Source organism: Kogia breviceps, chromosome 16 (genome assembly GCF_026419965.1).
Source record: "Kogia breviceps isolate mKogBre1 chromosome 16, mKogBre1 haplotype 1, whole genome shotgun sequence".
In the NCBI taxonomy this organism is placed as follows: Eukaryota; Metazoa; Chordata; class Mammalia; order Artiodactyla; family Physeteridae; genus Kogia; species Kogia breviceps.
In genome coordinates this window covers 26,777,359-26,794,016 of record NC_081325.1, presented here as the reverse complement: position 1 = coordinate 26,794,016, position 16,658 = coordinate 26,777,359, and the positions used below count along the sequence as shown (strand labels likewise).

The 16,658-nt window shown below is 43.0% G+C and overlaps 1 protein-coding gene across 1 annotated transcript in view; it reads right to left on the bottom strand.

Annotated features, from left to right (window-relative positions):
* Positions 1-1,741: 1,741 nt before the first annotated feature.
* Positions 1,742-16,658, bottom strand: part of LOC131743546 (protocadherin-8-like) — a 175,518-nt gene continuing 160,601 nt past the window's right edge. Inside the window, 1 exon segment of the mRNA XM_059042349.2 lies at positions 1,742-1,899. Within this exon segment, the coding sequence (XP_058898332.2) occupies positions 1,769-1,899 (131 nt within the window). The 3' untranslated portion in view covers positions 1,742-1,768.

The window sequence follows — 16,658 nt, the reverse complement described above, 5'->3', positions numbered from 1 at the left end:
AGAGGAAGCAACTGCTTTTCGAACATGAACTCATCGCGGTGACTTTCCTCTTCCAGGTATGGATTCACTGGGCCCCAGAGAAACGATTAGTCCAGGTCAATCTAGGCTGCCTCACCAGTCAGAATGAAAGAGAAGGTCCAAATGGAAGTTTGGTAAGACTGACTAAAGCCCAGACTACAGTTTCCTTCACTTTTCATGCTCACTCTTCTTGAATTAACTGTGAGGTTGTATGTGCTAATCCTTTCCTTCCTGCATCAGAAGTTGTTGCCTTGAGCTGTCTTCTCAGCAATGGAAACACACTCGCTCACACTTGGGAATCAACAGAACATACTTGCAAATTGAAACCGTAGCTTTCACCTAATAAATGGAATTCTTCTCTGTGAAAATCCAGCTACGTCATTAACTAGGATCGAACCATACACTCAGCCTCATTAGGCACATGTCTATTCAACTGAAATATCCAGGCCCAAAGACACTGAAATGCATGTAATATGGACAGAGCAATTCTGAGGATTCGCAGAAACATATACCTTGGCTTCTCTGTTCAGGTGTAGATTTTTAAATAGTAAAAAGGATATCAAAGGGAACAAGATTACTGCTAACAATAAGAAAAAGGCAAAATGGCAAAAGGAAATTAGAGGATTTGAAAATTTTACCTGATTTCATCCAAGTCTCACCATTGAAGAAGAACAGGGTGCTGGCAGTTTTCTGGCGAATTTACACGGCAAAGCCCCCGCTGGATAATCCACCATCCCACACCTAAGAATTCACATCAAAAACAAAACAGGCTCTCAGCAGGTATAACTGCATTTGAAGCTGGTTTAAGATGTAATTTGAATGCTTTCTGAAATTACATGGTTTTTTAATGCATCCATTCTATCTCTAACTCCTTACATCTCAATTCTTTTTCTTTATTGTAGAAATAAAAATGTAAGCAAAATTCGAAGAAGGAGGTTAAGAGGTGAGCTGTGTTGCAGAGATAAATAAGCTAACATTCCCCTGGCCATGACTTCCTGTGCTGTACAATTTGAAGAGAAAATAAAATGTCTCATCTTCTACAGATGAGTCTTCAGTTGCACTCGGAATAAACCCAATCATGACACCATCCATCATCTTCTCCATTTAGTCTTCAATTAGATGCATACTCTCTCCCTGTAAGAAATACTATTTCCTATCTGTGTTTTGCTGTTACCTTCTTCAGGGGAGCTCATTTCTGTGTCCTATAAAAGTGGTTCTGCTTGCTGATCACTAGCATCATTAAGCATTTATGAAGCACTTTAGACTTATTTACTAGAACTCATGATATCCCTATAAGATAGGTTTGTATAATGGTCTTGTTATAAATGAGAAAACAGTGGTTTAGTAACTTAGCCAAGGTCACACAGATAATTTAGATAAAAGACTCAAAGTCCCTGACTTACTGTTTAGTACATAAGGGAACTCTTAAGTGGTGTAAAAAGTTATCTGTTTCAAAACTTTATACCTCAACTGTTACTAACATAAGTAACAAAAAAGATTGGTTTTTGCGCTAACCTGGTGGCTGATGGCATTATTTTGGTGGATCCCTGATGCCAGGGCCAGTATCTCTGTAGTTCTCTTGGCATCTCCTTCTTGGTCCCAAGATTACAGCTCCAGCTCCAGGAGTATGTCTGCATTCAAGGCAGTAGGAACAGGAGAAAGTATTTCACCAGCCCTGTCTATCCCCAGCAGGAAAGCAAAAGCACTTTGTCAAGAGAAGTTGATATGAACATTTAGTGTCTACTGTCTTTCATGAAAGACAATAAAAATGAAGGACAAGTGTGCCAGCCAACCAACGGGATCTGCCACAGTTAGCATAGTTTTCTGTTGAAAATTCATTTGCTAAGCATCGTTTGGTTCCAGAGCAGTGGGAGCCAGCCCCTGTTTAAAAAAAAAAAAAAAACTGGGATTAAAAACTTGCAAGTTGAGAAAATTTTATCCATGGACTTAATTTGGTGTAAAGGGAGGGGGGATTTTATAAAAATAGGCAAAATTGATTTGGGGGCTTAAATCTATGGTCTAGTGTACTATATTCTAAGGAAATGGTTTGAAAATTGCTATTTTAGTACAGATGGGCACACATTTTCCAGAATCATGCCTCTTCTTTGTTTGTGTCAATCCCCAATGGATGTGTCTCCTTCATTCTTCTGTTTATCTAAATGTTATCACAACACATGGCTCAATCACTTATTTGGCATACTTTGCAACTTGGCCTTGCTGGGACATTCACCACTTGCTATGAGAGTATTCACTGTCTATGAAGAGTCATGATGTAATTTTTCTCTTATGTTTGTCTCACATGCCCAAGGATTGTGGCCTCTCTTCTGCTTTGTATCTAAACAGTGAAATATATAGAACAACAGCCAACATTATCAAGCACTTAGTGTGTCAGTCAAATAATTTACATATATGATCTTACTTAATTCTTACAACAATCCTGCAGGACCAATACAATCATTATCCCCATTTCACAGATGAGATCATTGAGTTTAGAGAGGTTAAGCAACTCACTCAAAGACACACAGGTATTAAGTGATGCAGCTGAGATGCAAATCCAGGCAATCACCCTTCATCATTCGATTGACATATAAGATGTATAAGTTTAAGGTATACAATGTGATGATTGGATACACATTTAATTTGCAAAATGATTACCACAATAAGGTTAGTTAACACTTCAATCCCCTTTCATAATTACCGCATGTGTGTGTTTGTGTGAGTGTGTGTGGTGTGTGTGTGTGGTGGTAACATTTAAGATCTACTTTCTTAACAATTTTCAAGAATATATTATACAATGGCTGGGTGGAGAAGAGAATTCATCAAGTAGGACACCTGGATGGGCCAGACCCCAGGAGCAACTAGTGGTTTTCCAGTAGAAGGTAGAGTAGAGAGAACCAAGAGACCTAGGAATGAGATGTCAGCTGAATTTTACTAGATTTGTCCAAATGAAAAGAATTTTAATTTTTTATGTTACCTGAGTGTGTGTCATGGACCAGATGTTAGGCTAAGCACCTTACCAACATAATTGCATTTAATGCTCACAACACTTTGAAGTAAGTGTAAACATTATTTCCATCTTACAAGTTGAGATAATTCAGGCCTAGAAAAGTTAGGAAATATGCCCAAGGTCATGGAGATGGTACTTGGTGGAATTTTTAGGGTGGTCTTTCTGAACACAAAGTTCAGGTTCTTTAAAACTACATCATAGTACCTACTATTTAAAAAATAAATATTCAACTCTAACTCAAATTAGAAGCAAATAACTTGCATTTGGAGCTTTGCTCACTTTCAGCTGCAGATAGTATGTCATTCCATCTCTTTTCAATTTTCTGCCTTTTGCATTCACCCACGTACATCTGTGTCTGCAGGGAAGGCATTTCACTGCCTTACTTCCTCAAGTAGAAAACATTATAATAGTCTATTCTGACGCCTTTCTTTCTTTCAGGTTTATTGTTAGAAAGGAACATCCAGATCATGGCACCAACCTCCTAAAGTAATGCTCCAGCCAAAATCTAGAATCAGCTCTTGACTATATTTTGTATCCCATTCTCAGAGGGTAATGAGCTTGGGTTCTATCAACAAACATCCAGTGACTTTCAGCATTCCCTAAAATTCATGTATCAAGTCACTTATTGTAGACAATGCCTCAGGATGCAGATTGGAGATAACTGCGTCGTTGTTTAAATCTCAGTATCTTGACAGTTTACATACTTATAAAAAAAAGAACTAAGTCCCTAATGTCCATTAGGAACTAATGGCCCACAGAATTTCTTATCTTGGCTTGAAACTGTGCTTGAGTTAGAAGTCACTAGATTTCTCTTTTCTATAACTTAAATTATACAAAATTGACATTATATCATTTTTAACCATATAATATGTGGATTATCTTCCAAGGAGAAAATATTTACAAATTTTAACTTTAAAAGAAATTTAACAAAACTGGACAAATTATAAACTCTTGAAGTGGAGAGTTCTTCTCCAAGATTCTGGTGAATTCTAACCTAATTATTATGGCCTTTTAGAATACATTTAAGATTGTACTAAATGGTGAGTGTATTTCCTAACATATGACTAACAAGTAGTGATTCTAGGCTCCCCTGTTGTTTCAAACATTAACACTGCCAGAGCTCATGTTAAGGGGGTAATGTGTAGAGGTTCCAGATCCGAGATGAAGCAAGCCAAGGCAGGGAATGTGTCCTGAGCACAGTGCAGTGGTCCCTGGGCTGCTTTTGTCTTGGATCTGTGAGAAAGTGAATGGAACCATTTCAGGTCCTTCTGCTTGGAATCCAATAGTTCTCACATTGACCTTGTGTAGGCTACTTCACCTCTGGGAATTTCAGTTCCTCATCTGTAAAATGGAGATCATAATGTCCACTTGCACTGTCAGTTGAGACTAAACATGCTATGTTTAAAGCACAGAGCCACGGATTATCCTATGGGGCACCTCTTCTTGAACGTTCCTCAGGCACTTAAGACCAAACACATGTCAAAAGTAAGCCAATCAATTCTTCATCTTCCACCACCGTTTCCACCACAATCCAGTTATTCAAATGGAAATCATAGGGATCATCCCTGACTCCCCTTTCTCTCTCAGTTTCCATATTTAAGTGGACCTACAAATGCGCCAAAACTGTCTCCTTGACATATCTAGCCTCATACCAAGATGGGGCAGATTTTCATAAGATGCTAAGGGCTTCCTAGAAAAAATGTAACATCAGCTCCATCTCTTGGTCCCTTTTTCTCATCCTCTAAAAGCTCAGGAATCTCTGTAGGCCAAGGTCTGCCACTTCCACTGATACCCCAGTACAAAATTTCAGTGATTGAATTATTACCTTAAAATGCCCCTTAGTGACGGTGCAAGAAAATGATAAGGCAACTTTCAAGTTCGTTTAAAGCCATCAAAAAATAGTCTTCCACAGAGCACAGAAGCACAGACAGCTTCCTCACTTCATCCTAGCACACAGATATAAAGTCGTGGGATAACAGGAATATTCTGAAATGCTTACCAATGTATTTTCCCTCTTTGGTAATTGTTTTGGGTTGAATTGTGCTCCCCCCATTCATTTGTTTACATCCTAATCCCTAGAACCTCAGAATGTGAACTTATTTGGAGACTGGGCTTTTACAGAAGTAATCGAGTTAGAACGAGGTCTTTAGGGTGGGCCCTAATCCAATACAATTGGTGTCCTAATAAGAAGAGGAAATTTGGACACAGACACACACAGAGGGAAGGTGATGTGAAGATACAGGGAGAAGATGGCCATCTGTAAGCCTGGAACAGGTTCTCCCTCACAGCCTTCAAAAGAAACCAACCCTGCCAACACCTTGATTTCAGATTTCTGGCTCTAGAATTGTGTGACAACACATTTCTGTTGTTTAAGCCCCTTCGTTTGTGATACTTTGCTATGGCAGCCCTAAGAAACTACACAGTAATCCAGATTCTTTCCTGACAGTCCTTTCACCATTCCTTGCAGCCAGGGAAGGGATTGATGAGGACTTCCCTAGGGAAGGAGAAGGATGGGATTGAGGGTGCCTCTTGTCAGATTGAAAGGGGGTGGAGGACCCTTCAAGAGTCATGGGAGAGAGCTGAGTTAGTATACAGAGACAGGGACGAAGAGGAAGAAAGAAAAGAGAGGAGACAAAACAAGAAAGGAGAGAAGAATTAGGACCACCTTACATTTCTACCATCCCTAACCTCAGAGTTGAACTTCCGTGGAAGGAATGCAGTAGAGAACCCCCCTTTACAAGTGTTGCCCCTTCCGTCTCTGGAAATTTGCAAGCCCCTAAGACAAGTCCTGAGTTGCTCATGATACCAGTGCACTATGGTCCCAAATGGGACTGGAGTAAAAGTGGAACGGACTAGGGTAGCTGTCTAGGTGGATGGATGGAGCTAGCACACCTGATTCTGCACAGTCCAACATCCGGAACCCCTCATATGCTCCCGTGGGTGATATGCAAGTGCTGTGCGAAGTTGAAGCAGAAGAGGCCTGGGTCAGGGCAGAGCACACAGGGTGGGGAAACTCATGACCAGAGGCGAGCACCCCCAACTTGAGCAGCAGCTGCTGGCAAAAAAATCCACAGCACAAGACAGGACCCCCACTTGCTTCAGGGCACCCACTTTCTTGCTCAGAGATCAGATGGAATGAGACATCGCAGGGAATGCAGACAAAATCCCAGAAGACAATAGGTAAAAAACAAAGGTCCTTCCCCTGCTCCCACGTGGACACAAGAATCAGGTGGCACCTGTATGGGATTTGCAAAGAACAGAAGCCCTCTGTGTGGAGAGGAACAGACAGGAAGTTTGAACTTTGGACTGAGTGCTTACAACATAAATCCTAGCAAACTAGTACAGTAATCCAGATTCATTTGCTACAGAAGATACTGACCTGTATGTAACTGGCAAACTGAAGGTTTTGCAGCCACCATTAGGATGGGGGCTTCCAGGTAAGGCAAGTTTGATTAGAAGATAGTCACTATTTTTATCTTGCACATCTGAATTGTGGTGAGTCCATTTCTACCCCGCCCCCGACACCCCATTAGATAATGAGTTGGGCGTGAGAGTCAGGTAGCTAAAATTAAAAAAAAAAAAAATTCACACTAGAATGAGTGACTCCATTCATTCATTCAATGTAGTGCTACAATGTGGCAAGGAGATGCTACACTAGGCTCTATAGGGGATGAAAATATGCCTAAAGGAGCAGACCTGGAAGGCTGGCCAAGCCCCAAGGTCTTCATTTTTCAGTGGGTTTCCAGAGTGAAGTTTCCCACCGCAGAAGGTGACACTCTCCATCATCCTCCAACTGGCACCTCTTTTGTAGAGCACTGTTTTTTAGAATCCAGAATCCCTCTTTCAGGCTTTCAGCAATAGGCTGGAAAGAGAAGTCTCCTGTCCTGGGGTTGCAGCGTGGGGGAGCAGAGGGCGGGAAGGTGGGATAAATCTTCCATGGGATAATCTCCACTTTCAGAATCGATGAAGCTTATGGTTTACAACCCTGTCTGAGCTCTCTGAGCAACAAGCCCCCATCTCCTAATCTATATTCAGGCAGTGATCTTGAGTATTATGTAGCTTGAAAACTTGAAGTGAATTTTCTGGGTGGTTAATAAGCTATCTGTACAAGTATTAATGAACAGTGACCTTGCACTGAAACAAATGCTCCCTAAGTGTTTGTCTCTTCATTACTCCTCTAATATCAGAGCGTTTTGCCTCCTTAGTTTCCTAGCTGATTATTTTAGCCAATGTTTCTACCTTACAAACTCAGGTAGGCTAAGTGGGTATACCAGATGTGTACCCACATATCCTTCAGAGGTCAACCCTAAAGGATGGGAACAGACCTCTGAGATGTTCTCTTTAACTTTCATCACTGCCCAATACGTACTCACAAAGTCAGGAATATTTGTGTAGGTGTGGAGATTTTCAGTAGATGAATCTGATTACTTTATTGAGCAGTTAATATGTTCCATGCATTGTCCTAAAGGCCAACACAATGGAAAATGATGGAGAACTATGTAGCGCCTGTCCTTAAAAGTTATTTACAGAAAATTCTGAATATGCTATGTCTATAAGAGATTGACATTTAATAAAAATATTTAACTATGCAATGCAAATATATAACATGAACATAAACATTAAAACACTATTAATAATAACAGCTAACTTTTATTAAGTGCCCTATTCCTTGATGTGATTGGGCTGAATTCATTTTTTTAACAACCGACCTGCACAGCCATCCTATTCATTACGTAGAAGTATGAACTCCATCTTACAGATGAGGCTATAAGAAAGGTGCCTAAAGTCATGCGGCAGTTGAAATGTGGTGAAACTACTATTCAACCCAGGACTATCTAACCAACATCAAAAGACACACTCTTATCCCTCATACATTTCTGGTTTTGAAAATGCTGCACAAGAGTCTCTGTCATAGAGTATAACCTAGACTTGAAGCCAGCTAATTATGAGAATTATCTGAGAAGCTTTGTAAAAACATACATACCTGGGCTTAACTCCTAGAGATCCTTACTTGATAGACATGGACTGGGCTTGCAAATTTGTATTTTTATAAAGTCATCCACCCAATTCTACTGACCATTCAAGTTCAGAAGTCATTGCTTTAAGAGCTATAGAGACACGGTTTACACAGACTAATGAGTGGAAGTGCTAGAAAATATCCACATTATTTAGGATCTTTAAACAATTAATTCAGAACAAAAACACACACACAAAAGTCTAGAGTCTTCAAATATCTTGATTAATCAAATTTGTTAGGGAAAAAAAAAAGTCCCCTAGACAATATGTTATATTAACCAGAGAATTACTGAAAACACTTTGGCTCTTGAGTTATGAAAATAGCTGACCTCTTTTTGCATTAAAAATTAAAAGGCATAGGCTTATCACATGGGGTTTTTCCTAAATGGGTTTCCCTTGCGATTATCCTGCTGAGTTTGGGTTTCCAAGACTGAAATTAACTTTAAGACAGTCAATAAGGACAAGACTCTGCCTTGAGTTATAATCACACAAGTGCTTGTGCTACTGTGTCAGCCTACAATGAGAGCAAGGATTGCCTTTTACATCCTTTCTTCCCTCCAAGTGTCTCTAGTCATGCCCTGCCCATGATGAGCACTAAAAAATACCTGTGCATTTAGAGCTTCACCTTCTCTTGCTTCCCTTGAAATTCATCCTCCTGAATCCACAACTTCTCCCATCAAAGACTAGAGTTACAGTCTATGAAGATGAATGATTGATTATCCAAGATTAAGACAACATGATTCTTTCTTAGTCTCTGGTTTATTAACTATGTCCAGTCCCTACCCGCAGTCTTGCCCTTATATCCCAGGATAACTTGGCATGGGTTCAAATCATTTCAGGAGTGGGAGGCAGACTCCAGTAGCTTAATTATGTAGGTAGAAAAGGTATCAAAAGTCCCTCAGTGTTGCCTATCATGTACATAAAAGTAAGAAAATGAAATGAGTTTGTTGTCATAGACACTGCCACGAGGAAGAGATTTCTCTCTGCCTGTCTCAGGAAGACAAGAAAAAGCAAAAAACTATAAAGGTATTTTGAGTCTTTAGTTGAACTTAACTTGAATGCTATTGTTTCTCCACTCAAACATGTCATTAACGAAAGCACTGTAAACCTCAAATGTCAACTTTGAAAACTGTTATACAAGCACCAGTCATCATTGTTTTAACTTTGCCTAGGCTTGCCAAACTCAGAAATTCTCTCACTTACTCACTTGCTATTTTCTCTCTGCGTCGTTTGTAATTTCTGGGCTAAGGGAGATGATTGGCTATGAGAAAGTAAACTCCCAAGTGTCAGAAGGAGAAGAGAAAGAAAGCTATCGTGCATGCACACATCATTTTTATGCAGTGCCACTTGTCACAGTAAAGGACCCCTCTTCCATTTATAGGATGCCTCTGTCCCTCTCTTCCCCCCACTTCCTTGACTTTCAGTGCTGCCCAGTTTTCCCAGTAAGACTGCAGAGGTCAGGGAGACAGAACACAGTGACGCTACTGTAACAGAAAGTGAATTTCTGAGACTAGACAGCTTGGAAGATAGGTAATGGGCTGTAGAATCAGCTGCGCCATAAGTCAGTCCCCAGATCCATTCAGGGTAACTAGCAACACCCATGCAACGTCACCCGATGTGAAGTGAGGGGCTGAAGTAATTTTCTGGGTAACATAGTTGCCTTTTGGAGGGAAAAAATAAATCATTTTATATTAGAGAATAATATCACATTTGAGTTAAGTGGATTACTATCCCAATTTTCTGTTTCACAAGGCAAGAATCTGTATTGACAGCATTACCTCTGGGTGACTCTATGCTGATGGCTCTTGTTCAGATATGCTGTGCATCTACATATAAATGGACGGATGCCCTCACCTAGCATCGTGTGGCAGGGTGGAAAGAAGGCACCCGATTCAACGGGTATAATTCATTGCAAAAGGAAAGATCTACAACTATCATCTCTGGCCCTAAGAATATTTTAAGATTCACGCCAGAGTTTATCACTCAACAAACATCCACTGAGGGCCTAAGATGGCTAAGAAATGTGCTGCTGGGCTACAGCAGTCGTTAATGTAGAATAAACAGCATCCTTGTCCTCCTGGGGTGCACAGGCTAACAGTGGAGAAAGACAACCTCATAAATAACAAAGGTCAAGTGTGATGTGTGTTGTGATGGCAAGTTGAGGGAGTTCCAGGTACAAATGGCAAGGACCTAACCACAGCCTGAGGTGAACGGAATCTCCCAGAAGAAATGACACCCACGCTGGGACCTGACGTAAGAGTTTGCTGGGTGCAAAGGAAATAGCTGTGAAGGCCCAGAGGTCAGAGAGCTGGCTGTATCCGAGGACCCAGAGAAACCCAGCGTGGCTGGGCAAGAAGCGTGAGGGAAGGGAAGACAGCCAAGAAGCTGGCGAGGTCAGCGGGGACAGCTGGTGAGGCCAGTGACATCACCACTGATTGAAATTCTTCCCCGTTTTTTTCCCATCCCCGCTGTTCCACATCGCTTCCCCACATCCCAACCTTCTGTCTCCTCCTCCTTTACTGAGGTGTTTCCCTCGGGTGCGGCTCGAAACTGTTCCCTGTATTCATTCAGCCTGGCTTCCTTGTCTCCAGTGTGGAGGAGGAAGAGCTGGTCAGTATGAGAAGCAGGCACTGACTGAGCATCTGCAGGGGTCAAACCTTGTGCTAGGAACTGAGTGGGTACAATCACGGGAGAAAATGCCAACCATTCACGACAGCTCTCTGTCCCCTGGGGTATCAGAGGACTGAGATGGGAGCGCAGAGTGCTGGGAGAAACGAGTGAGTGGAGATCACCATCCTGGATCTGGAGAGGGCAAGGATCTGCCGCGGATTTGCTTGGCACACACATCTGCCTCGTCCTTTCCCATCTCCTCTTCTTTCCTGTTCTGAAGCAGCACTTGACAATGCAGTGAGGAGACGGAACAATAATGTGTGAAGAGGCGTGTGTTTTGTGTCAAAGCAACAAAACAGGAAAGAACGAGAGTTTGGCCTGGGACAAAGCACTGAAAGGTTGACCTTGCTCTCGACTCTGAGGATGAGTAGAGAATAGAGCTCTGAGACTCTCCTGCCCAACGCACCAAAGTAGGGGAGTTGAGGGAACAAAAACAATGACAGAAAAACAAGCCAGGTTGCTTGGTTGGTGCTTTCAGGAATTGTGACATGTTAAGGGAAAGGACTCAGACAAGTCATAGACACCTGAAGCAAGGAAGAGATACACATCAAACTGAAGGGAAACATTACTAGAAGGTGTACTGGTTGTGAATCTTTCATTACAACTGACTGAGACGCTAACTCATAGGTACTCAAACCAACCAGAAGTATCACCAAGGGTCAGTATCTCTCCATCACCACCTCTCTTCCAGGTGGTTTTATTCTCCAGTTCCACATGGCAGCAAGATGGCCTTCGGCAGGTCCAAGACTGGCTTCAAATTCAACAGAAAAGAGCACTGCTCTTTCCTCACCAGATGATAATAACTGACAGAGCTCTCACTTCATGCCAGACACCGATCTAAGGGCTTTCCTTACGTTATTCATTGACTGCACCACAATCCTGCATTATGCGAGACACAGAGGAGCGAGGTAACTTGCACAAGCCATTTATCTAGTTAGTAACAGAGGGAGCATTGGGACCCAGGAGTCAGGATCCAGAGTCTGGACCCCTAATCACTATGCTGGGCTGCCTTCAGCCTGACGTCTGTGGATGGAAGTGGATCAGGTGCTGTATTCCTGCACCAACCTTGAACTTGATGCTGTGACTAGCCAGACCTGAGTCACACCTCACACAGAGCTGGGAGCAGACTGAAGGCCACCTGAACCGTGGGCTGATAGTGGATAGGGTGGTTACCCAGGGTCAAGTCACTTGTCACTTTTTAACTTAAATAAGAGTTTTTCGAGAAGCCCATTAGGTCTTTCAATTATACCAGCTTTCTGAGTCTATGGGGAGGTGGATGTCCCATTGAACGCTTTCTCCAAAGCCTAGCACTGTGTATTCTGAAGTGAAATGAATGCCCTCGTCACTATTAATAATGTCTGGAACTATTCCCAAGAGGGTAAGGAGTGTCCTGGTGAAGTCTTGTGTGTGGTGGCTTTAGTATATGTAGGGACATCTGTTACCTTGATTTCTATTTGGAGTGTCTCTGAGGCAAGCGATTCTCAGAATGGGGCAACACTTAGGCCAAGAGTTTGCAAAAGGTGCGGATGGGGTCAACTTTTTGGCCAGGGCATCCAGTGCTAAGATGACTGCCTGAAATTTGACCAGTTGTGCTGAGCCTTGGATCCCAGCTGTTAATGGGGACATCTTAGTTACGAGACAGAAAACAACAATCTTCCACTGAACTCCATCACATGGACGGTGTGATTTCATCTGTAAAGTCCATAAAATCCCATTGCTATTAACTCTGTTAATCCCATGGAGCCCTCAGGTAGGCAAGCAATCTTGGAGACTGTTGTCTTCCTCCAGCACCATGGTATAGGGCAAGGAACTGAGGATGGAGGAGGCCATCCTTGTAGAGTGGAAGGTGCCAGAGGGTCCACGAAGAGTAGCCCCCGCTCGCTGCAACTAGAGAAAGCCCACGTGCAGCAATGAAGACCCAACACAGCCAAAAATTAATTAATTAATTAAAAAAATTTAAAAACCTTCTTCATTGCAGTGTACAGACTTCTCATTGCAGTGGCTTCTCTTGTTGTGGAGCACAGGCTCGTGGGCTTCAGTACTTGTGGCACGTGGGCTCAGTAGTTGTGGCTCGCAGGCTCAGTAGTTGTGGCACACGGGCTTAGTTGCTCCATTAGCATGTGGGATCTTCCCGGACCAGGGCTCAAACCCGTGTCCCCTGCATTGGCAGGCAGATTCTTAGCCACTGTGCCATCCACACTTGTAGAGTGGAAGGTGCCAGAGGGTCCACGTTTGGCTCCATTCTGCAGGAGGGCAGCCTCAGTAGCTGTGCCAAGCTTGTGGGGTGCTGTTTCCATGACTCAAGGCATATGGGCAGCTGGTAGAGAGGGTCATAGGCTCAGGGTCTGTTAGAGCTTCTGCTTCCAAGAGAGCCCAGTGAGTGACCAGCAGTCTCCACCCTGACGGTGTATAGCACAGTGCCTTGAGGAAAGGCAGTTTCTTGTATCAGAAGCCCACGGGCAACTTATGGCCTATGATCGCAGGCAATCCAGAGACTCCCTGAGAGGAGGGCGCTAAAGCCTCTGCAGTGAAGGGCCTTCCAAGAGCGCTAACGGGAATTCCTGATGATTTCAATTTGGACAGATTCTCGAGTCTTCGGTTGGAGGGGGCCGCATTCCAGATGGGCAGATTTGTGAGTAACAGCACAAATGGATTAAGTAAAAACTTTAAATGTGGACTATGCTGCCTTCAGAGAGCCCAAATGGCTAAAAGATATTGGGCTTTGGGAATTCCCTGGCAGTCCAGTGGTTAAGACTCTGTACTTTCACTGCCGAGGGTGAGGGTTCAATCCCTCGTCGGGGACTAAGATCCCACATGCCACACGGTACGGCCAAAAAAAAAAAGACGTCAGGCTTCTATTAACATTTGGGTGCTAAAAAGGTCAGTAGCTGTTTCTTGATAGTCACAGGAATAGAACATCTCTCGATTTACGAAATAATTTTCACAAATTTAACCAAGGTGACAGGACCTTACACTTATGTGTAAGGCTATCGCCAATCCCCCTTTTATTAAGTTATTTTGTGTTTCTATGTCCTTAATGAGTGTGTCAAAGGAATGTGTTTAGTGGAGAATGTCATCAACACAGTGTCACACCTGTGCTCCCAAGAAAGGCAGATACAGCTATAGAGCTTCCCTGCAAAGACAGTGCACAGCAAAGGCAGCTGAAGGGCTTCATGGACAGCCTGGTAAAGGTGAACACGTTCCTTCAGAGGTGAAGGCAAACAGCAGCTCAGAGGCTGTTGAAATAGGCACTGAACAGAACATATTAACCAAATCTATAATAGCAAATATTTACTGGTGGCTCATGGCATGAAGTCAGTAATTTGAATGAGATATTGAGTGTTGGGTATGGAAACCTCAGTGCATGGACCCACAGCATTAAGGTTACAGTGATTTGTAAAGAAATAGGTACTCATTTAAACATCTATATATAATTCCAGTTACACATATATCATGTTTATTGAAAAAGTGGAACAAAATTAAAAAGTCCCAACTTCCCATCTTCCAGAAGTGGATCCTGTTGCCATCTCAGCCTGAGAAGACCCAGGCCTGACAGCTATCGCCATCGCCCACCCCAGGTCAGCCTGCTTAAAGGAGCCGGCAGCACTGGGCGCCGCAGATGGGATCCTCTCGGCCTCTTTCTCTGCCAGGGTGAGGGTCCTCCCCGGTGGCAATGGTTTCCTTCACCGTACAACCCTGGGCTTGAGTCAGGTTTGAACTAACACTTTTGCCGTGCCACAGGGGTGCCATGGGTGTGTTTCTGCTTCTGTTTTTGTTGTATAACTCTGAGAATCAGGCTCTCTGCTGTGACAGAGACAGCAGAGTGGTGCAGCAGAAGATACCTGGGCCCACGACCAAGAAGCTGGTGGATAGAAACCATCCTGTTAAAGCCCTGCCTTTTCCTGCAGTGCTTCCCTCCCTCTTTTTTTTCTCTCTGGACAAATTCCCTCAGAGCATTCAAGATCGCTAGCTCCATAGAGTCGCAGCTTTCAGGTTCTGTCTCCATCCAATCACTCACAGCACAGACCTTCTGGCCACATCAGGAGCCAGTTATCTAGCAGAGAGCAGTTTATGAAAGCTGATGGAGGCCCTTGGCTGTGGCTGGGCCATTCTGGTTTTGACATTAATTGTTCTGATCATCTCCTATTCGCTCCATTGGCGAGGATGGATCCCTTGCCTTAAATAGTAAGAGATGGCCAAACACAGGACACCTGACCAGACAGATGAAATGGGCAGCAGTTCCTTAGTCATAGATACTCACCAGCCCAGGGCAGGACAATATCTGCCATGCAGGGCCACAAGGGGGTTACACTCAGAGAAGGAATGAACAAGAAGGGGTTGTAGGGGACAGGCTTGTAGTACCAAGATGGTGCAGTGGCCCCTGGTTCCAGTGGGAGGAAGGGATTGGCTGTTTGAATAATTTCACAGGCTGGCAGGGAAGTGAAACCTGTTGGGTTGAGGACTGGACGGAGTGTACCTGGTCCAACTGCTGCAGGAACTGGCCAGGTGGGGAACCTTTGCTGCTGGGTGGGGAATGTATCTGGCAACAGTGAGGAAACTCAGACATAGGCCTTTGGGGCCCTGTGAAGCTTAGAGATGACAAGACAGCAATTGTGCCTTAATTTCAGGCCTTCTCCTACATCTCTGTCCCCAAAACCCATCCTGAATATCATCCTCTTCTAATCTCCTCCATCTCTACCACCTGAGTGACAGGTGAGGGTGACCTCACCTGTTCTACTCCACTAGCCACATATACAGTCTCTCTGCCTCACTCATCTCCACTCCCCACCCCATCATAGCCCATACTTGACCCAGCCTCTACAATAAACGTCTGCGTTCCCTACTCCAAACAATCAAAATATTCCCATCCCACTTAAAATAAAGTAACATGCCTCGTCATGGCCTACAGTCCCTATAAGATCTGGGCTCTACTTCCATTTCCAACTTCATTCCCTTCTTTCTCTTCCCACCGTCTACTTTGCTACAGCCACAATGGTCTTCTTTATTTCCCTCCAATGTGTCAAGATTATTCTAATCTAAGGCCCTTTCCACTTGCTGTCTTGAAATCATCTTCCCCAAGATATTTGCAAAACTGCTGCTTCTCATGATTCGGGTCTCATGTCACCAGACCCACCCTAACCATGCCGACCATGCTTTACCTTTCTTCATAGAACTTATCCATACTTAATTACATGATATAATTTGTTTTACTTATGTATTATTTGTAGTCTCTACTAGAATATAGATTACAAGGAGGCAGGGACCCCTTCTATCTAATTTTCCACTATATCTTTAGCATCTAGTATCATGTCTAATGTATAATAGGAGACCAATGAATGTTTGGTAAATGGAGCAACAAATGAATAAAGGAAGAATGAAAAAAACAAACAAATGAAATTGCCTGTACTATACTTAGTGCACAGAAGATAACCACTATCTACCCTCATCAGCAGTATTATTAGCATTATAAGCCAACCTTTCCCTAATTAGGAGTGTGCATTACGGTTACATTCTGACTATGTGTACTTATGATTATGCCTTATCACCCTCTGAGGCACTGCATGCTTCTCAATGTCAAGCATCTCGTGGTCCTCATTCTTATTTCTCCCCAGTAGCTGCCATAAGCAAACAACAGGTGCTTAATAATCAAGAAGAGCACTTAGTATGTGTCAGTCCCCAGTCTAAGAACCTTACATTTGTTAACTCACCTAATCCTTTCCACAGGCTTGTGAGATGGGGACTGCTGTATCCTTATTTTATAGATGAAGAAACTGAGGCACAGAGAGGGTAAGGTACTTTCCCAAGGTCAGCACAGTTACTAGGTGGATCAGCCAGGGCTCTACCAGAGAATCGAAACTAATAAACTTTATATATGTATGTATAGATAGATAGATAGATATGTATGTATATGTATATGTGTGTGTTTATACACACATACATACTAGTT